Here is a 23,457-nt window from a genome sequence, read left to right as displayed (position 1 = left end):
AAAGATTTCAAAGAATCAGAGAATTAAGCTCAGATGAAAAGCAATGACAGTAGGACAACGGTCACCATTTTTCTCTGTAAGATACACACTTTCTTACGAAGACATGGAGATGTTTGGAACTTGCCAGGAATTTTGCCTAATGGGTGGATGGAACCCCTGCCTACTCCTGGAGAGAGGGCACACCAAAGGGAAGGTTGCAAGCAAGTCTGAGAGCAGAATACTGGCTCTGAAGTCTAGGCACAAACTACCATACCACCATGACTTACGGTAGTCAGAAAGGATTTTATACCTCAGTTTTTGAGTCATTCTAGATTTCCTGCAGCCCCACAAAGTTTGTACAGTGTTAAGTACTGCAGTTAAATCCCCAGACCTCTGCTGCATCTTCATGGAAGGAGTTTTCCCATTCGTTCCCTAGAAACATGCAATCAGTTTTTCAGCTGCATGATGCAGCATGCAGCTCCCTGCTCAGAGATCTTCCTACCCCATTCTTCTGCCTCAGCAGCAAAACAGGGCATGCCACAGCAGGTGGGTGACTCAGCCTGTAGTCATGGAATATATTTCGTCCTCCGAGTGCATTTGTGGTCTACAGAGCATCTTTATTCTTGCAGCACATTCTGGCCAGCAGCACAGAGTGTTCTGCTTAAAAATCAAATGACAAGTCTTCTAATTTCCAACATAAGAAAGACAGCTGGACATCCAACATGCACCCCTTCTTTTTCTTATTTTTCACCCATCTTTTCCACTCAGAATTATCCTGAAGTCTAAATTATGTCCCCATCGTGTTTGTTCATCATTTGCACTGGGGCTCAAAATTGTGAACAATAGATGTCAGTAGAATTGTGAACAGCACAGATGTCAGTAGAAACATAACACAGCCTGGTGGGTCTTGTTACTGATGATGGGGAGGATATGTAAGGAGGAAAGAATGCAGCTCAGCCATCAAGCTGTGTAATCAAGGCTTGCTGCTATGCAAAGCAAATGTATTTGCAAAATTGTCTGTGGAACTCAGTAAGACAAAACAAATACAGGATGCCTTAGATGACTTTCTTGTTGCCATTTCCTACAGTGAACCTATCTGTATATTTCAATAGTGGAACTTTGATATTTCTAACACAGAAGAATTTTTTATCATAAAAAATGTTCTTACCTTGCACTCAAACAGAACACAGTCCCCTGAGCTTGAATACACCGTTTCTCTTTGTCCTTCAAAGTAGGTTCTGCCTTCAAATATGCACACCGCTTCAGGAGAAAATAAAAAATATCACAAAGATTTTGTATTAGGACTCTGTTTATAGAACCTATGCACTTCTTGAGAGATAATGGCATTTTAGAATTTAAAAACTGATTCAGCTGCAAGAATATTCTAAAGCCACCTGCAGGAGTATGGATATCACAGGGAAAAAAAAAAAGATGAAAGAACCACAAAGGCTTGTATAAATAGAAGGTGAAGGATGGTAGAACTGCAGGTGAGGTACTCAGAGACTGAGAGGGAAAAAGGAATGCACTGCAGGTCACACAAGGAAGGTGTGGCTGCCTGCCTGGGCAAAAATGAAGCACAGAAAGGCAGCTGGGGCCAAGAGCAACGCAAAGGGGAGAACCGCGCTCAGCAGCCGTGTGAAAAGCTCGGAGGTGAACAAGGGCTTGGAGATGTGAGAGCAGTGCAGGCAACAATAATAGATGACCGTTGTCCTCAGAAGGAATGCTGTCTGATGAAGGGCAATCACAGAAACCACATACTTGCATTTTGCTATCACAGCCATCTGAAGTACCACCACAGATATTTCTAAGTTACATATTTGTAGCTTGATTATCACCGTTATTTACCACTACTGCTAAAATATATTATAATATATGAATTTTAGTGCACAGGAACAAACTTTCAGTGACAGTATTTTTTGTGTTTTTTTTTTTTAAGTAGTGTCAAACCACGAATGACAGGATGACCCAGATCAGTTGTTGGTTATGCCATGATCACGTCTCATGTCACTCCTGCACCCTGACGATGCCACCATTACAGCACGTGCTGATGTGGCACATACCACATTGCTCACTGAAATCCCCATTTGGTATTTAAAGGCTACATAAAATACCTGCAAAGCAAACCTCTTTGGATTTTTTAGAAGCATCTATTACTGCAATTACATTATGCAAAGTATAAAGGCTAAATAAGGTAAATACTAGATGAAGAAAACTCAATGTTTGCCTCTGCTGCTGCTGAGGACACAGTCAAGACTGATCAAGGAAGTACAATCATGAAATAACAGGAGTGGGTTACTGCTTTAAAGTTCTATATTACATGTTTAAATTGAACTCACTAATCATTGACTTGCAGATGTAAATCAATTTTACTGCAATTCATTCACAGATAGATTTACCTGTTCTGTTTAACAAGATGACAATTTGAAGACAATTTTAAAATCTCTAATTGTGCAAGAGTTTCTATTGCCTGGCCCACGTTAAGTACCTTTACAGCTTTCCCTTTGTATTTTATTATTTTTTTTCTTACTTACCCAAATTTCCAAATATGAGTTAAAATATCTTATAAAATATGAAGTATCTTGTGTGAAATAAATATACACAGCCCTTCCAAGGAGTAATATCACTATAAGCTCCAACATCCCAAATCTCATAAATGGAAGTTTGCTGTTAGACTCAATGAAGCTCCTTAACAAAGGGAGGAGTCCTATGGCTAACAGAAAAGTGGAGAAAGTGTGCATAGCATCCACAAAGAGGGATCACAGAGTGTTGAGAAAGTTCAGTATACTACAGTGCTCTACTCAAGCTCCTCTAGAAAAAAAGTATGTGGAAAAAATCCACATAAATCTTTACTGGGGACTAACAGATCTTGAATCCAGACAGGAGAAGAAAATCATTCAGTCACATATGTCACTTCCTATATATTACTGGCCATGACACTAAACCAAAATACTCATACATTAAGCCCTTTCCCCTGTCACACACGTTTTGAGCTTCCAATAACTGCTACAAATGACAAGAAAAATACAAATACAGTAATGCCTGAGGACCAGACAGTGATAATGGACTGACAGCATATCCTTATGCTTCAAACAGGCAGCCCATGCCTGCTCATAGGAAAGGCTAAAGACATCAAGATCATAGCTATTCTCTTGGAAGAAAACTCTCTCCTGAAACCAAAATATCTTTAGTATATTAATATGACAACCTATACATCTTATGAAAAATAAATCAGTATCCACGCTACCTCACATGACAGTGCACTGAATCCAGTCACCTTATCAACATTGATAAACCTCTGGTTTGGTTCTCCAGAGAAACTTAATATCTAGGAACATAAGTAGAAAAACTACCAGAAGACATGCGGTCTTCTGCAAAATCAGAAAGATATTTCTTATTTTACCAACAACCCTTTGGAGTTTTTGAGTGTGAAATTATCTTAACACGGTGCTGCAGTACCACAAACATATGCTTAGCAAAACACATCACTGGCTCAGTGTTTGACATCGTTTTAGTAATGGTCTGTGTTTGCCAGTGCAATTGGTTGACCAATTTGGTGAGCACAGAGCATGCATGGAAAGATTTCACGTAAAATAAAAGTGCTGAACTTCTTATCCACCACTTTTCTCTTCGGAGAGCAAGACCTACATCTCAAGCAGTGTGGAACAGCATGTTTTTTCTGCCTCATGCCAGCAGTTGACACAGCCAGTACACATCTCATGATGGTGATGCTTCATGTCTTTATTTTCCTTCAGAAATGAAGATATTTCAACAACATGAACATCTGGACTAGAACAGTGTAATTGGAAAGTCCAGAGAAGATTTAATTTCTGCCTGGCTAGATGCTTCCCAGAATACTGTGATTAGTTTGTGATTGGTATCTCTCTGGGGAAACATATCATGTTTCATCTTCCTAACTCCTTTCATCCGACAGATCGAGTCACAGTCAAGAAATTACCCAATGATTAGTTGTTTCAGAACGTGATAGTTATTGCCTATGTAGGATTTCATCTACAGCTGAATTGCATAAAGCATTTCTTCTTGCCATCAAGCTTCCACTTACTCCTACTATTCAAAACAAAATATGCATTATTCAAAGCACAGTTTTCTAAGAAGTTGAAACAGGAAGTCTACAAAGCATGGTTGGAAATTTGACTATTCTTGATCTATTTGTATACATATGATGATACAATGATAAGCATTAGTACAGTGTCTAAAAACATTATTAGCAAAATCTGTTTATATTCCCATGATTAATTTATGCAAGTGAAGTAACAATAATACAGCTACTTCTAGTAATATTTAACGCTCTGTGATAGCATGGCACCTTCCTCATATACATTCAGTGAAAAGAATTCTGGCTGTTCTGTTCACCAACAGTTTGTCAAACCATCACTTTCACAACACTTTTTTCTTCCCTCTGGCCTCCAAATGACACTTCCTCCACATTTATGTGTCCTTAAAACACAAAATCCATGTCCCACCTAACACTTGTCTTCCATTCCCTGAGTTCACAGCACGTCACTTATATGATTTCTCACTTTCCTATGTATTGTCTTTGATATCTTGATTGTTCCTGATTTCCTCTGAGGAATGTCTGTATGCTTCCCTTTGCTATCTAAACTACTTTTGATTCAGACTTGTCACCAAGTGAAAGCAGAAAGTTTGGAATATCGATAAACTCCTCAATCCACTACATTTTCTTATATTCACAATTGCCCAATGAGTAGCAGATATAACTGAGAGCTCTGTGAAATTTTTCAGTACTTATGAAAGCACAAATTAATTTTGGTAATTCCATTTTTCTACAGCTTTGTTCATATATGTTGCTAGGATGTCATGGGGGAAGAATATTAGGAAAAAAAAATCTTATTAATTTAATTTTCTGACTTCTTGAAATCTCCACTGTTCAGAGATCAAGCTTGAGGCACTGTATAAAATACAATAATCCTACTTTGCAAGCTTACATGTGCACCCAGTGTGGAACCTTTATGTGGCTTTATCTTAGAAACACAAAAATAATGGTCACCTGCCATGAATTTTTCTCTCTCAATTGTCATGCCATTATAAGACATGCTTTCACCCCATCTCAATATCTTTGCAGGGGGGTTCAGGCATTATTTCTTATTTGCTCACTCACTGTTACTTCTCTGTTGCTGCAGTCAGTGAGATTTGAGATTTGCTTCATCTTATGTCATCCCCCTCAACAATTCAAAGTCCTTTCAGACTTCAAAAAGGAAATATACTGAGGCTTTTTTTCAGTCAATCACTATTGAAAAGATACATTTAAATGCTCAGCTTGCTCAGCTGAAAAAATAAATCTGACTTTAAATTTCCAAATTATAAGGAATCAATTCCTATCTGTATCTTATTTTTTGTAAGTCAGAAATGCTGACCATCTCTATTGCATTGAGAACACAAATTGGTTGTCCTACAGTATTTTTTCAGTCATGTAAGAGCATCTGTGATGCAAGCCACCTCCATTAACAGGCTGTTAAGTAACATGGGACAGATAATCTAAAATCAATTCTTTCATCTACCTCTCATCTTTTCTACATTTCCATTAATTGCTAGAAAGAAGTTATATAATTCATCTATCTCATATGTTCTTTGCAGTAAGCCTTCTGTGGAATTCATCAGAGCACCAGAACGAGGGCTACCTGAGGTATCCTGTAAGACCAAAAATCAATCTGAACACTGAAAAAACACATCAAAACATGACCAAAAATCCTGTTGATTCCAGTTCAGCTGAGGCAAACAGGCCTGACAGATAAGTAAAACTTATGGTAGACTGCAGAACAGGGAGTCTGGGTAAGAGCATGCAACCAATCAAACCAAGGGCATCACAGACAGCCGAAATGTGTGGGTATCTCTATTTAAGTAAAGGTCAAAGATTCTGGGAGATGTATGAGTAAATCATCTAGGATTTTCCCTGGAATGGCATGAAAGAAGCCAACAAGAAACAACATGCTCACTTTTAATGAGTGAATAGATTTCTCCATAGAGAAATATTGTGTTATTAACATATAACTGTTCTAGTCTATGCAGCCAAGTATTCAAACTACAGATGAAACTGGAGACAGCTAACATAACAGATTTTTTTACATTCATCAAATAAGCCTGCACTGAGTTCAGTTAACACTATTTTAAAGACACATCAAAAATAAGAAATATACAAATATATATAGGCTGAGCTCAGACATTTTCAGACAAGTCAGAGAGATGTGTCCATTTCAATGCTTGGTTTTGGATGCTACAGTGAAAACAAAGATTCAAGATTTTCCTCTCAAGTGATTTAATGTCATAAGCCATGGCAGAATTTAAAAAATTTCAGTTTTCCCTCACATAACTCTGATGTTACTAATCAGATGATATATATGAAATAAGAGAAATATTTTGAAAAGAAAAATCCTGCATTTCTAAAAAACTACTTTTCAGCAATCGGGAAGATGCTTTACTTACTATTAACATCACACATGCCTTGGGTACTGTGAGTAACATTTTTTTATTTTAAGCTGTGGGATCAAACTTTAAGTGTTATGATCATACATTCTGAGAGACCAGCCAAAGTGTCCTCATATTTACTGACCAAAGTTATGCTTTCCTTTTTCCATTACTCGGTACTCACAATGCTGTCATTTTAACAGATAGTAATTAACATATTCTGTCCACAGGAAAGAAAAAAACAGCAGATTGAACTATCCTGGTTCAAAGAAGAATTTTAATTAAGTCTCATACTTCACCATTTTTGAGAATGTGTCCATACACAAGGAACCTGGATACTGTTTGATGTTGGTTTTTCTTAAAAATGACATTTTTGCTACCCACAAAGCAACTTTAACTCGGTTAAACATGGCAGCCAAAATATTTACGCTGACAGATGCAGACAACTTTGGCTTTAGAGCAGTAGACCAGATTCTATTTGTTAAACACAGATAGAATATTTTGGATTTTAAATATAGGATTTTAAAAACTTGGGCATGACTAATGCAATCAAAATGCCCACGTACTTGCCAAATTAACTCTGTTGGCCATCCGGTACACAAATGACTTTCACAATGAAATGTCAAAAATAAAATCCAATGCCAAGACAAAAGTGTTAGAGGGTGTCAAGAAGCGAAACACAATTAAAGTTCCTATTAATTATATTGTATGACTATTGTATTACGATTTCATTAAAGGTTTATGAATAGCACAGCAATCTGCAAGACCAAGAGAATTCCAATGAAAACATTGAACACCTGCTTAATTCTCTTTAAAGTAGGATTAGACATCTTCTGATGGACACCTTTTGACAGATATACTTAAAAAGTAGTGACACACTTGTGTTTTAGTAGAGGTTCAAACATATTTTATTAAATCCTGATAGGTACTAATCACAGGGAAATTTCTGTTTCAGTTCCACCTTTCAGCTTCAGTTCAACCTTTCAGCTGGTATTGCTAGAGACTAACTGCAAGAGGTGCTTTTCAGAAGAATTGTACTTACAGAAAAAAGCGTAGAAAAAACAGACATCTCCCTAAAACGCCTTCTATTTCTTGATGTGCTTAAACTCAAACACAGACCCAGCAGAAAGCCCCAAGTTATAGGAATCCATATGCAAAATAAGGTCTGGTGAATTGATTAGAACCCTGCTGAGAATTTCTGCAGGGTTAGTGGAAGGTCAGCACATGTCTTAATCACTGTTTTAAGCTACCAGAGGCAAATAGGAATCATCAGCAACATTAATTATTAATTACCATTTAACTATATTATAATAATTATTTATATTATTTATTATTAATAATGATAAATTTATTGTTATATTAATTTATTATTATATTATATTAATTACATAAGCAGGCTGTGTTCTCCATTGCATGCTGTAAGCCCAGACCACCAGTGAGCAAGAGGGCAGCTATTCCTGCAACAGCACTTATGTGGGGTAACCATTACTTGGTTTCTCAGGTAATTCAAACAGAGGAGAAGGAATTATGCATTTTTTCACTGGGATGCTACTCATATTTTTACCCTGATTTACTATGGAAAAGTAGAGCGTGCCAATTATACATAACTTTTTGGACACATTTTTGTGCTTTACTGCAGAGATGGTTATTTTCTGCAGCCTTGAGGACACAAATGAAGTGAGCATATACAGTAAAAAGCAAGTTCCTCCAAAGGGCACTGTCCTCAGAGATTTTACAGTTTGTTTCACTTGATAGCAAACAGCAAAACTACAAAGTTTACCCAAAAATAGTAAATCTATTGAGGGTTGGACCAGATGAATTCTAAAGGCCCTTTCCAACTCAACCACTCTGTAATTCCACGAGAAGAACTTGAAAGTGACATTTCCATACACTCAAGTCACAAAGGCTACAAAAAACTTTTACTCCAGAAGTATGCATTTACTCCCAAATTTTTGGGGATTTGGATTAAAAGCTTGCTCCAAAATTATTTATGCACCCACAGACTTAACCCACATCTCAGTGACTGTCACAAATGCTACAAACATTCCCATTCCCATCCTGACTCTCCTTTGCCCAGACAACTTCCAGAAGCACTTCAGCTAGAAATTCTGCTCTGACTTTGCTGTACATGCCTCCCTGGTGAAGATGCAACATCCTGTGACCTGACATCCTCTAGCTCTATTACCATTGTTCATTTTACTGTGCTTACTTCCCTCCTATCACTTTCACTTCCCCTGGAAATGGAAGCCCCTTGCTAAGTTGGGTATTACAGCAATAGTCACGTATGCCTTATTTGCACAATGACATGGGCCAGGCCAATGCATTTAGAAGTTCCCAGGAGTGGATTAGTGCACAGATGGTGCACCATAACAATAGCTGTTGCTAGATCTCAAGTCTTTTAAAGCACCTGTATAGATACATCCACATCCATGAAGGAATTGAGCAAGATTCCATGCTTCTACCTCCTCTTTCATTCATTTTCATTCCTGCATAAGGAATCTGCCCATCCTCCCATCATTCTTCTTTGGTCTATCATCTTCCTCTCTCACTTGAACTGAAATGACAAGATTAGTTGGCATATTCGCAAACACTCCAGAGAATTCCACTTAGCATCAATTCAGAAAAAGGTTGTTAAAACAGACATCAAGGTAAACACTTTTTCTGAAATCTTGATTAAAGTCAGTTATGCAAATTGCCTTTCCAAATTTGTTATATACTCACTCTCAACATTCATTACCAAATAGCATATAATCAAAAACTAATCTAAAATTAAAATAAAAAAAAAAGTTGCTACCAAGAGTTGTATTTTTTCAAAAGACAGTTTAAAATATATAAAAACCTATGCCTAACACTGTGCCTCTGTTTCTGAAGGCTGCTATTAGTTGCTGTTATCCACTTTGAATTCCCAAACAGTAGTGTATTTCATGTTGAAAATCAGTTCAATACTTGAAAAATGTAAAAGCAGTAAGAGTAGATGCCATCAGATTCTACTTTGTCATCACTACTTTTCCAGAGTGCACCTCTTGATTCTCTGACCTAATTACTGGAAAACAATACTCCAGAGTTCATAGGAGCTGATAATAGGGTTATTCCTCTTTAGTTTAAAAGGTACATCAATGAGAGAAAGCCTCAGAGCTGATGATTCTAACAAAAAAAAAAAAAAAAAAAAAAAAAAAAAAAAATTAATAGTAAGGCATATCATATTACCTTTCTATGGAAACTAAGAAACAGAATATATATATATTAAGAAAATGTTTAATTTTTTAGTCGCAATTTATCATCAAATTTGCAAAGAAAACACAGTTCTACAATTTCACTGGTGTGGAAAAGAAATAGGTTCATCTTTAAAAATAATTCACTGCATTATGAAGATTCTCAGAAATGAGTGAAATGGGTTGAATAACTTTAAAAGAACACACTTTATGAATTTTACAAAACCTGTTCTCAGTATTTTTAGTTTTTTCAAGTTCTTGAAAACCCAAGAGAAAAAAGACCAGCTTATATTAAATAATTCTTGAATTTGTTTTCAATATACAATCAGCAAATACATTGTTTTCATTGGCTGCAGAGATGCAGTACAGATGTTTATCAGAATTCAAAACAATAGAATTAGGATGACCAAGCCACAACAGATAAGAAATTTGGGGTGGTACCCTCGTAAAAACAAGTACCATCTTTCCAATGGAGTAATCTGGTTTTGTTAAGAGGAAATTTCCAGACATAGGAAATGAATTCGCCTGTCATTGCCTGTGATCACATAAACTCAGTATACAAAGAATACTTCAGTATTTCATAAGAAATGTGAGAAGCAATAATGCTGGCAAAGCTTTATTCAGGATATACGATAACATTATTACAATACTGAGTTAAATAGAAAATCAAGATAGCTTTTCCTTCCACTTTCTTCTAAGTTCTAATCATTATAGCAGCTAAATCAATGGGAATAAGTATTTTGAGAGAAAAGAGAAAAGGAAAATTTTGCCCCCAAATGTTGAATAAACACAAGCAACTTGGTATGTGCATTTCCTGAACATTCATTCACTTCCTTAGGATTACATCTAACACGCCTCAAAATCTGTCCACATACTGTATGTAGTATTTCACAAATCTGTCTTCAGAAGGGGTTAGACTCAAAACATGGAATTTTATTAGAAGGAATGAAGGATGGGGCTCTTGCTGCCTATCATCAGTAGACCACAGAAAAGAAGAATGACTGGGACTTGCTTTAAACATCAACTGGTAAATATACTGTTAAACAGCTTCCCAGATGAAGCTACTGCCAGATGAGTGTTGCAAGGTACATACAGACTAGTTTTCAGTGAACAACAGAAAACAAAGCAAGGATTTTTATTTGTTCCCACTGTAAGAATCAACCTGTCACTTCCTCTGAGTTTTCTGGGAGCCCAAGATGTCACAGTGGAAATGGGGTCAAAATACAAGTGTGCGAAATGAGTGAATTGGCAAGGTCATTTAACAGATACATGAAAATAAGGGTGTGATTCTTTTATTTCTTTCTATGTCCACTTTAAATATCTATTTTTAAAATTCATTTATTTATTCCTACATTTCATTAGAGCAACTCTGCAATAATATTACAAAAATGATTCGGTCCTTATGTGTTGATATCATACTGCCAACTCTATACATACAAAACCATGGAAGTTCATGGATAAGATTGAAGCATTTTGAAGTCACGTTCTGCTACTACTAAGCAGCATCTCTGAGAACATCCATTTGCAAGATTGTTTCCTTTTCCATGTATATTCAGAACTGATTTCCCATGTAGGTGCCTTGAGGACCTACTAAGTTTCTAGATGTAGCATGATGAAAACATCTACAAAACAAGCACCCTATTCACAAGACTTTTAAATTGGCCCAGAGAGAATGCTGATCTTTGGTGAACATGAATAGAATCTAATGAGAGGGCGTAAAGAAAATGAATGTGAATTTATAGCTCCTTGTAAAAGGAGTAGTGATACACAGGGAAACCAGTTTCTATTTCTTATCTGCAAAGTATTTGAAGCAATCACATACCAAAGGTATGTGTCTATTTTCCAGTTGAGTTCTAAACATTGTCTTTCTTACTTTTGGGATAGGAAAAACTTAATCTGATAATTCAACCCAAGTGTTTTCTGCCCCTAATTTATTACATCAAACAAGGATATCACTGTAATATTCAAACACAATTGCAAATAAACACAGACTGGACATCAGAAATGAGCAAGATAAAAGTGCTGTTTTCCACTATCCTTCCTTACGACAATGCAAAACACAAACAATAATATCTTCAAATTTTATTCATCTGCTGGGGAAAAAATAAAAAAAAAAAATCAATATATGGAATAATTTTGAGGGATTTAAAACAAACATCACTAATTAAGAATTAATGAAATCCAGGAAACCAATCAATACTGTGCTTGAAAAAAAAAGTTTACTCAGCTTTTCACTGAGGGCTAGCAGAGCAGTATCAGAATTTTTGTTCACAAACAAAAAATTTCAGAAATTATTTCAATAAGTAGCAGGAAAAAAACACCAGTCATCTACTCTATAAAAGAAAGGCTTTGACTGGCTAAGCTTCCTAAACAAAAGGGCAGATCTTTTTTTTTTAATTGAAACTGGTACAAAGAAAAAGAAAAAAAACAACTCCAAAAATTAGTAAAATGCTGGAAAATATGCAAAATAATGATACAAAATGTGGAAATTAGGAAATTAGTGCAGATACAGTCCTGGGCACAATGTACTGAAGAAAGCAACTTGCAGAAACTTTTCCGAAAGACCACTGCGATGTCTGTTTTGAAGGGCACAGATGAGGAAAGCATGAGAAAGGGCAATTACACCATGTCTGCCTTCATTTCAGTTTTGATGTTGTGTCTCACACGAGCAAAAGTTGCTATTATTTCAAGTGAAAAATATTTTCTACAAATGTAGAAAGAGTGACCGTTAACAGCCTGGAGATCTACAGACCGCAAATTCAGAAAACTGCAAGGAATGGCTAAGAAGAACAAAACAAGTCGTAGAAAGATAAATTCATTTTATCATATACATTTTCACTGGAAAATGTTTAGACTTTTGCATTCAAAAAGATTGAAAGCCACTGGTTTAAATTATTTTCTTCATAAAGAGATAAATAACAGTAATGGTATAAAAGATTTTGTTAATCTCGTTGAATCCATTTCATTCATATTTTTACTGTCCTTTCCTTAGATTGCCAGGAAACCAAGATCACATTTTTGAGAATTTTGAGTTGGTTCATATTTTCAGTATTTATTTTTTTTCAACTTCGATAACCATCCCATTTTTTCATTTCACAGGACCTAAATACAATCCCATGGCTCCTAGCATTGTCTTCTCTAGGCTGCCAAATTTCCCCCTTGCTGACCCTTATGAACATGGTACATCTGTTAATAACAAGAGATATCTGATGCAAACTGATATTCGCAAAACTCCATAGGTCTCAACAGGTCCTGAATCCTTTTCTTTATTTTTTCCTGGAAGGATTCTGCTCTAGCCAACTCCATGAACTGCTCTTATCTCCATCTTGCTATTTCTCTATGATCTTTTCCAACATTTGTAGTCTTGAGGTTTTCATCTAGAGTCCAAATCTCCTCTTTTTAGAAAATTTTCCCATTAAGGATAATTTTTTACTAATACCACAGAAATTTGTAAAACCACTAGAGCAAAGCTCCAGGCAGAAACGAGAACATTAGTTACAAGCTGCTTATTTGGCAATGTGCTCTTCGTTATGGAACAAAACACAAAAATCCTAAAAAGAAACAGAAAATAAAAATCCAGTGATGCAGTGGCATTAGTTCATTTCTGGTGAGAGCAAACAAATTGAAATCAATGAAGAGCCACATGAATATCCACATGTCCCAGAATATTTTTTGTCATTATAAATAGAACCAGATTTTGTATTTAGCTATTTTATTGCCACCTGACTAAGCAAATTCTTTTGAAATCAACATTACTGATGCTGGGGTAGTGGCATACTAAAGACAGGAATACTGCCAATCTAGCCACTTCCAGCTGTCTGAAAGCCAAAATATTCATATGTAACATATGTTAATGTTTTATTTGCATTGGAAATAAAATAATAACATGCTGAAGAGTTTTTATATTTCGTGAACTTCCTGGTAAGAACATAATGAAAAAAGAAATGGAAAAGAGTAGGCTCTTTTCTCTGACAACCAACACAAAAATAGGTTACAAGCAGGGCTAGGGAGAACAGAGCATGGCCTACAGCAAAATTTGCAATATAAAAAATATTTTTAATTCTCCACTGTTAAAATTACCAATATTATGCTTCCAATTTCTTTACTGTTGAATGCTACATATGTAGTATAATGTACCTTAATGAATAAGGATATTCTTAAACATTTTCTTTTATGATTCCTTCCTCAGGCACACAGTAGGACCAAGATTGAGTTACTTTACCATTAACTGGAACTCTCCTCAAACACTGATGCCTTGCCTCCAGATCTACAGTCTTCCAGTTGAGCTCCATAATACATGACATCCAGAATAGTCAAAAGGCAGCCAGACTAGGAGGGAGCTGCACTTTTATGCACAAGAAGTCTGACTGATAGGTAATGCACCAACTTCCTTAATTCTCCTCAGCTAGTGTAGAACAAGAAACTCAAAGGAGACTGGGAAGGAGGAAAGTAAAGCACTCCTAAAAGTCCAATATTTGCAAGTATTTTAATTTATGCAGTACAACAGTCACACTGGAAGAGGGCTTCCTGCTCAGAGGGAAACTGCTACAGAAAAAAAAAAATTACACTCTGATGTAGGCATACTGTCCAGCTTACAAAATCTGTCCCCAAAAGTCCATAACAACTCTGGCACTGGAACAGATGTAAACCAAATATATTGCTGTAGCTTATGAGCAGTTTAAAAATTTCTGTAGCTTTACCATGACAGACATACCAGAGACTGAGTCAAGGGTCCTGTCACACCATTAGAGCTTGGTGCTCCCTACCAAGCCAAGAGGAGTTTTCCATTGTATTCAGCTGGCTTTGAGCTCAGCACAAGAAAGCACCCAAAGCGTTCTTGGAATGTCTGTGTTAACCTTCCTGAGATGTTAACCTTCCTGGAGAAGAGAAGGCTCTGGAGAGATATGGAAGTATCGTGGGAGAGAATGAAGAGGGAGCCAGTCTTCTCTGTAGTGTACACTGACTGGACAAGAGGCAATGAGCACAAAGTAAAACCCAACTGGGCTCGTGGCCTACAAGCATTCTAGTCCAAGTGACCATGCTTGAGCCGGGGGTTTGAATGAATAATCTTAGAAGGTCGTTTCCAACCTCAGTCTCTGATATTCTGAGGTGCATAGGTCCAATAGTATGAGCCATGCTAGGTACAGAGATGATACATGTATCAACTAAATTTTCACTATACCTTTGTAAATTTAAAATGCATTTATTGACCTACATGAATGCAAACACATTCTCTGCTCAAAAATAATTTGCGCTATTTCTAAATAAATAAAAATGCTACTTTCCTTCTGCAGAAATAGAGTTGATAAAGTAACAGAACTGTAAACAAGCAACATGGCATGATTCATTCATGCAGTACAAGCTTGTATATGATGCATTTTATATGTCACTATAGTTTGATACTATCATAGTATGTGATTCAAAGACTGGAGAAAAAAGTTGATGCAAATCATTGCATAAAATAGAGGCTGAAGGGATAGTATTCTGCTAAATGCTTAATAACACTCAGAAGTTCTACATGCTGACTAAAACAGGTTATAATAAATGTATGGTTCTAGGAAATAAACCAGTGCCAGCCATCTTCCAGGCTTTTTTTAGTACTATTCTGACAATAGTCTAAATTTTCTGTTTTTTCACATTTGAAGACATTCATCTCAGAATAACAGAATGTATGTTTTATTTGCACTTGTATCTTTAAAAAGCCACACAAATATTTGTAATCAAAAGGCAATTAATCCTTTGAATGAGCAAGACTTTCTTATCCTTCATATTCTAAAACATGAATTAAAAAAAAAAAAAGAAAATAATCATTGCTTCACTACTAAAGAAAAGATTTGAGCTCACACATGCTGTTTTGAGTGAACCAGGAAAGTGCCTTCCCTTTTCTCCACTCTAAATACCTGTTCTGCCCCTCTGAGCCCTGGCTCCCCTGCAGCACTGACACATGTGCCATTCCCCAGTTGGCCTCATGCAGCTGGGCTCTGCTTTCCAGCCTGCCTGCTCTTCTGATTTACTGCAGGGATGAGATGGCCTGTTCAGTAGGCGCAGATGTAATGTTAGAACACACATGCTCACTAATCCTGTCATTCAAACACTGAGCCATAGGCTCTTCTCTGTACCACATTAAAAACAAGAGAAGCTCCTCTGGCACATAGGTGGTGGAGGTACAGGCTTGGAGCTGAGCTGCCACTGATATAAAACACCTAAAACAAGATGATGCCACTCCTTCAGCCCACAAAAAGTGCCAGTATTGAGGAAAGATGAAACTTTTAGTGAGCAGCATAAGACCATAAGTCCATAAGACTTCAATCCACCCGAAAAAATGTTAATAAATTTGCAAAGGTTGATCAGCATTCCTTAATTTTCTAGGTACAAGTTTTGCACCATCGCTGAGGGTCCGTTGCTCTGTAAATGAGAAGCAGATGGGCTTTTACAACTCCTTCACTGTGTGTTATTAGGCCTGATGAGCTGGGGTTTGCAGAAGTGTATTGCTTTGGGGAAAAATCAGAGCATCGTGAAAAGGGAGAAATGCCCTTAACTTCCATTATATAATTAAAATTTCTGTAAGCTAGCAAGAGAAATCGGTGCATCAGAAATGTATTTACATGATTAGAGCTACCATCTCCATATTTGTGATTTAATCATTCTGTTTCAATACCCTTTCTGAGTCACAGAACCTTTCTAAATGAGCTTTTTCCAAGCTTACCAGCAACAGAAGTGGGAGGTGATCTGATACAGCTCTCTGCTTCTTACATCTGCTTAAAATATTTCTGTTAGAGTTCAGATTTTACTACAATGTGCCACAAAATCACCTAATGTCCTGTTTCAGAAAAAAAAAAGAAAATGAGTATATGGAAAACCATAAGCCATAATTGCTTAGGTCTAAGCCTCCATAGAGATCTGTTGGGATAGATATAACTAAGTTGGGATTAGATCTCCAAGTTTCTGCAGTGTCACTGGGAGAAGGACGGTGATGAGAACAGAGCAAAAATGGAGATCAGTCTTTGCTGATGGGAATTATTACTGTGCCAGATAAAATTACAAAGATCTCTCTCCTCTAGCTGATGAAAATCAGCTAGTTTGTTAAAAATACACTGGCTCCATTTTAAAAATACATATATATCACAGCGATTGGAAGTGATGCCTTAGCGTTGATACACTAACCAATATGAAAGTCACCATAAAAGAATTTTCTGACCAAGTATCAATTGTCTCAGCTGCTAATACATTGGCAGTCCAGTCCTTTCGCAATTCACTTAAAGTAAATGAAATCGTCCTTGGACATTTTAAGCCAAGTCCAAGATCTACAGTGATACTTCACAGGATCAGCAGGGGAGCTTAATCTTTCCTTTTTGTGTCAGTGCCTATAACCACACAATGCATTTTTTCTTTGCAGAGGAGAAAAGAATATAACGATCTCTTGCACGCACCTTCTAGATAGGCTTAAAATTGCACTGAGAGTAGAAAAGAAAGCAGCCTCTGCTTTCTGGCTTCAAATAATTCTTCATAGGAAGCTCCCACTGATCTAAGATGTATGCTCTGGTAGTTTGACCAAATTTTGTGTTGAATAGCTTGTCTGTAGCTAAAACATAATCCAGCACATTGGCCAATTCATGTGCCTTGGAAGATCATAGCAGCTTCTATCCAATTAAGATTCACAGAAAATACAGTGGTAATTCAAATGCACTGTCATTCCTATTTACAGCTGCACTGACGTTCACACAGAACAGAACAGAACAGAACGAGTTGTCTGAGTGTTCTCAACCAAAGATAGAGAGCTGGGGTAGAAAATATGGGTTTGTTATTTTTGTTTTAAATACAGCACATTCCATTCCACTATGGCATAGTTGTTCTTCATTGTAATAACTAATGCAAAGACTAAACTCACAGTTTTACTTATCTAAAAGTTTGGTATTTAACCTAATTGCCTTGCCTCCCTCACTAGTCCATGGAAAAAAGCATACACTTCTAGAAGGCAATTCATCCCATCTATTCCAGGCAACTCTGAACATCACATGCCCTCTGGATGCACCAGCCCCTTTCATTGGCTATCAAGAGAGCCTAACTGATGATGTCCATACTGGGCTAATAAATGAAACAAAGGAGGTAAATGAAAAAGTAGATAACAACCAACTTAAATACTACTTCATAATCCTTAATGCAGTTCAATTGTTAACACAGTTCATGGCAGCACTCTGGCCAGTACCAGCCAGCTCCCTTTGATGCAATGCCAGGCTACACTTGGTGGTAGCACCTATCAGTGGTCATTCCCAATCAGCCACCTGGATGCAGATTTTCTGATGGTAGGGAAGGGCAAGAAACTATGGCCATGCAGGTGTGAGACACAAGTGCCACCTAGTCCCAGGGCCACAGGACTGTGACCTATTTTATTTACTAGTATATGTAAAGCCACTTCAGACTGCAATCCCAAATTCAACATCTAAAGCCACGCCGAATCGACTCTGAATTACTCAAAACAAAAGGCTGTGAAGCCTGCTTGCTTATCACTGTGAAAGTATTAAGCATAGTGTGTTTTTACTTTTTGTTCCAGCTGTCACAACAACACACCCCACTGTTCTCATTTTTGCTGGCTTTGTCAGCACATCTGCAGAAGAAAGAAAGAGGCACAACAACAAGGCAGCCACAGCTGCCGCTGCCTGGACAGTCTGACCCTCCCAGCAGGCTTCACCTGGTATGAAGTATCACAAAGAACAGTAGGAAAATGCAGATAACCATGCACAAATCTGTCTCGTAACTAACACTAAACTCAGTGAAAGAATAGGGTATTGGGCATCATTTCTCAGTATTTACATTTCATTGTCCAATACTAAGGATAGCTGCTCCTTGAGCAGCAAATCCTAATTAACTACTTTCCAAATTACAAGACATCTGTGTTCAGATTTCACCACGTAGGCAGATGCACCATCACCTGAAACTATTCTAAGAAATGAGAACAAAAGTTATTTTCAGAAACTATGCAAAAGCAAGCAGTCATCTCTGACCCCCTGAGCCTTGGACAGTGTGAACTCCGATCACGAGCAGCTCACACTTTGAGCTGAAGTCATCAAGATGGCAGCATTCAGCTGCACACTCACATGAACACAAAGACTACTCAGAATTTTCACCAAACTGTTCCAGAGAAAAAGTGAGAGTCCTACATCCACACTGCCTCTAACTTAAACTCTTCACAATCTTTCATTGGAATTTATCTATCTTGTCAACATGACTAAAATTTACTCTCAATCTTTTGGTCACCAGGAACTGGACAAATAAAATGTTGTGGAGTTTTTGTTTCTTTTCTTTTTCTTTCTTTAGGCACTTTATATAAATTAGATAAAACCAGGGACAATTTTTCAAAAGAAGTTTTTATACTTTGACCTAATCATTTTTCTGGTAGCTTGTTAAGGGAGTTGTATGTGGCATGTTAGTTATCAATTGAATCACATGCTGACAAAACCAACAACAATGGAAACTAAAAAGCTTTTGATAACGTTACAAACATAAAAATGGCAATACTAGAGTTAAATTTACAATGTGCTGTACCAGAACTCTATCTCACTTGCAAGAAGTACTAATGCTTAAAGACAAGGTCAGTGTCCATATGTCCATTCACATTTCTTGACCTTTCTCAAGGCTCCCAGTAAAAATAACAACTTCTTAAGATGTCTTGAGATGTGAGTGCTTTCCCATTAACATCTGAATAGAGAATTCCCTACTAAATTCACAAACAGAACATTACAAAAACATACTTCAGTGGATCAGATTTTCAAATACTTTCAATGTGGTCAAAGACTCAAACAGAGGCTTGAAGCATTTCTCATCACGGAATGATCAATTCCCTGAGCCAACAAGTATGCATGGAAATTCTGCGTAGTTGGTTAAAAAAAAAAAAAAAACAGTATTTGAATTTTCATTTCCCCTCAATTAGAATTAATCTACTTGAGTAAGTTAATAAGATTTCATAAAACGGGATGGTTTGTGCACAATTAAATATTAACAAACTCCTTTGGAAGCAAGATCAATGGAGTACAAAACGTCTTCCTGAATTTTATCTTAAAATACAGCATTTTAACCAGTTAAATATATCTCTATGCCCTGCAAGAAGCTTTATACAGCAGTAGAAATGATAAAACGGCACAGAAAAAACTTAACATTAATATTATAAAGAAATGCTCCTCAACCATCTCGTGCTTGATTTCAAAAACAGATTCTACCAGAATATAAAAAAAGCCATTGGATATGTGGCACATATCCATAATCAACATGAAATATTGTATACAGTCCATCTAGACGTTGATTATCCTAAAATTCCCCTTCTCTGACCCTATTTGTAATAAAACCAAAATACTATAAACCAAAAGATAATCCATATTAAATGAAAACATTAAAATACCTCTATCCAGTTTCCTATTTAATGCTGTCTGACCTTTTAAAAAGAACCTTTCTAATGACTGGGTTTTTTTCTGATCTCAGGAGTCTGGTACAAGTTTTCTCTTCCCTTAGTTACAGAACAAGAACCATAAATCTGAATCTCCATTTCCAGTACACAACATACAGTTGAAAGTACAGTCTTCTTGATATAGTGTTAGAAACACTGGTCTGAAGTAAAGCAAGACAATACTGGAATCGCTAGCAGTTTATTTTAAAGATCATACAGGAAAGCTGTGAAAAGTTTCTTAAATATATAATTTTTCTTTTTAAAGACATGTAAGAAATACCTGTTTTTAGGGAAAAAAAGAAAAAAAAAAAAAAAAAAAAAAAGACAAAAATAAAATACCCACAATGGAAGATGAACATTTTCTGGTTATCAGTTTCCCAAAATATTTCAGGGAAGTCTAAATTCCTCTATTCCTTAACCCAAATATTTCATTCACTGCCCAGTTCTTTCAGTTATGTGTTTACATGAAAGTTCATTTTTCTTTGCAGATTACAAAATATTCATTAAAGAAAGCCCCACCATAAAACTTACATTGACATTCTTTGCAGCACTTGCCATCCACATATGCCAGGGCAGAATTAAGAGGACAGTCAGAGAGGGGGCAAATCAAAGCTTCGCACTGCACACTGCCATTCTAGAAGAATAAAAAGTGCTTAGCTGGTAGTTATTTTTAGCAAAAAGAGAGATGTTCTCATACATAAGAACTTAAAATCTATTTTTAAATGCAATGAACTCTGACAAAAAGCCATTTTAGCACAGTTCTTTTAATAACAAGAACAGATACAATAACTTCAGAATATCTTGCATATAATCTTTCAGACATGTATGATGTGTTCTTTGAAATTATAATGATCTAAGTTTTTTTTAAGAGGCAAACTTTCTTCAGGGTAAAACATTCTGCCAATCAGCAGCAAACTGACATAATAGTGTGAAATAGCAAGCTCACAGAACAAAACTGAGCCTTCTGATTTTTACATAAAAGACAATACACTTCTAAAAGATAATAATTTCATAGCTGCAAGAAAAACCAGAGACAAATATGCAATGCATTTAACACAAAAGTCAAAGCATTTCAGATGACCATATGCAAGATCTGACACCATGGGTTAAATCTTACCTTCAATGACAAATTCCTAAAATCAAAATTAGTATCACACCAGAAATGCAAACATCAAAGAAATACTAAGCTTAAGACAAACCATTTAGCAAACTGTAGATAACGGAGAATCAATCAAAGTGCAGCAACAGTCTCTTCACAAGTTACCAATGGTCTTTGAATTAAGCATTTAATAAGTCCAAATTGAATTAATGAGTTTTAAATGACTGGACAAGAACAAAGATGCAATAGTTTGGTCCTTGAAAAGATACTTGCAATCTGTTCTGCAGCTCTGATACCCTTGGGAATCTCCCATTCACTTACATTCTTTCATGTTTGTGATACAGTGGAACATGCATATGAGCCTTACATTTTGTTCTTTATTGCTTTTGGAGATGTAACCAAAGGGAACTAAAGGGAATCAGACGCAAGGAATCTATTTAAAAAATTGCTAAGAAAAAACATGCGTTGATAGTAATAAAAAGCAGGTATTTATGCAGAGAAGCAGTTTGCAACTCAGCGCATGGGAATCACATAGTGCCTAACTATATTGCAAATGGTTTTAAGTTGAGGGAGGGGAGATTTAGTCTGGATGTCAGGGTAAGTTCTTTACAGAGAGAGTGGTGAGGTGCTGGAACAGGCTGCCCAGAGACGCTGTGGATGCCCCATCCCTGGAGGTGTTCAAGGTCAAATTGGACGGGGCCTTTGAGCAGCCTGGTCTAGTATTAAATGGGAAGATTGGTGGCACTGCATGTGGCATGATCATTGAGGTCCATTCCAACCCTGACCATTCTGTGATTCTGTGAAGAAGGAATCACTTTAAGTTGTGCCAGGGAAGATTCAGGTTGGGTATCAGGAAAAAATTCTTCTGAGAAAGAGTGGTCAGGTGCTAAACAGGCTGCCCAGGCAGGTGGTGGATTCGATATCCCTGCAGGTGTTCAAAAAAGTATTTAGATGCTGTACTAAGGGACACGGTTTAATGGGGAAATATTGGTGGTAGGTGAACAACTGGTCTAGATGATCTTGGAGGTCTTTTTCAACCTTTTTTTCTTGCATTTTGTTGTTACTAACTAGCACCCTAGCACATGTTTATAAACAAACATCCCTTACTCTTTTGCTCCCATAAAAATGTAATCAGAGAAAACACCAGAGTTTTTGCATCTCCTTTCAAAGTGTAGCCATACCATGCAAGTGCAGTTCTTACAACCATCTGTCCAGGATTCAAATTCTCTGTACGTCATGCCTTTCATTGTGCAGGTCCTTTCACAGTAGCACTGATCCAGCTTGTTCATCCTCTGCTCAGCTTGCGACAACTGTATTTACGGTTCACAAAAAGGTTGGAATTCATAAGTGGCTTCTACGTTAGCGTAAACATGATTGAAACTGTCCCTCTTATTGTCAAACATGCAGTCAAAGATAATAAAATGACAGTTGTCAAATACAAGGTGACTGAACCATAAATCATTCAGAGATGGATTCTAAGATGCAAGTCACAATCCATTTCATCTTCTGCTTACAACATTCGAGGCATGATGAAACAAAGTGAATAAACGACAATGTGTATGTCACCAGATTCCTCATTTTTGTATGTGTGAACTGACCAAGAATCTTGCTGTACATAAATTATCTACAGATACTGGGTTATGTATGAAAAAGACCTGAATCTGAGCCGGGGCAAGACTGAATGTAACACTCAAAATCAACATGTTTATTAGCTAGGTAGCAGCATTTTCACAGATACCTAAAGACCTGACATTTAACAACAGAAGACTAGTCTATATTTACTGGCATGCTTTTAGCATGATCTTTTGGGAAAAAAAAAAAAAGGAAAAAAAAAAGGAGAGAAAGAAAGAAGAAAAACACTACTTAGGGTTCTCAGTTCCCTGTCTTGCATACATTTTTTCTGAGCACTCCCAGTCAGCTCAGATTTAGGAAAGTCTTGGACTGATAAATCTTGCTGCAATAAGCACTATAAGCACAGTCACCTATTTCAGTCCAGTTTGTTGACTTGTTAGTCTGATAGATAGAGCTTGAATACTTATGAGCCATTTTCTAGTTTGAGGCTTGGATTTTGCTTGCTATTAAAAAATATAATTCTATTTTTAAAAAAAAATTTTCAAAAGAAAGCTCTCTGAAATGAGAATTTATATGTATAAATAGTAGACACAGATATCTAAATGCAAACGTATATAAAAATGCAGAGATGTTCTGCACACACCCACATGCACAAATCAACCAAAAAAACAGCAACTAAATCCTTATGGTCCTCTATTCTTCCAGGCCACACCTCC

At 36.7% G+C, this 23,457-nt stretch overlaps 1 protein-coding gene across 1 annotated transcript in view; it reads right to left on the bottom strand.

Annotated features, from left to right (window-relative positions):
* The window catches only part of NELL2 (neural EGFL like 2), a 141,988-nt gene that overhangs the window by 79,741 nt on the left and 38,790 nt on the right, over positions 1-23,457 (bottom strand). Inside the window, exons 8-10 of the mRNA XM_052668499.1 lie at positions 22,351-22,479; positions 20,602-20,704; positions 1,148-1,239 (exon numbers count right to left, since the gene is read on the bottom strand). Of these exons, the coding sequence (XP_052524459.1) occupies positions 1,148-1,239; positions 20,602-20,704; positions 22,351-22,479 (324 nt within the window). The remainder of the gene's footprint in view (positions 1-1,147; positions 1,240-20,601; positions 20,705-22,350; positions 22,480-23,457) is intronic.

Source organism: Tympanuchus pallidicinctus, unplaced genomic scaffold, assembly GCF_026119805.1.
Source record: "Tympanuchus pallidicinctus isolate F22 unplaced genomic scaffold, pur_lepc_1.0 scaffold8, whole genome shotgun sequence".
Classification (NCBI taxonomy): Eukaryota; Metazoa; Chordata; class Aves; order Galliformes; family Phasianidae; genus Tympanuchus; species Tympanuchus pallidicinctus.
Note: the sequence above shows the minus strand (reverse complement) of the source record. Positions and strands in the feature narration are given on the sequence as shown.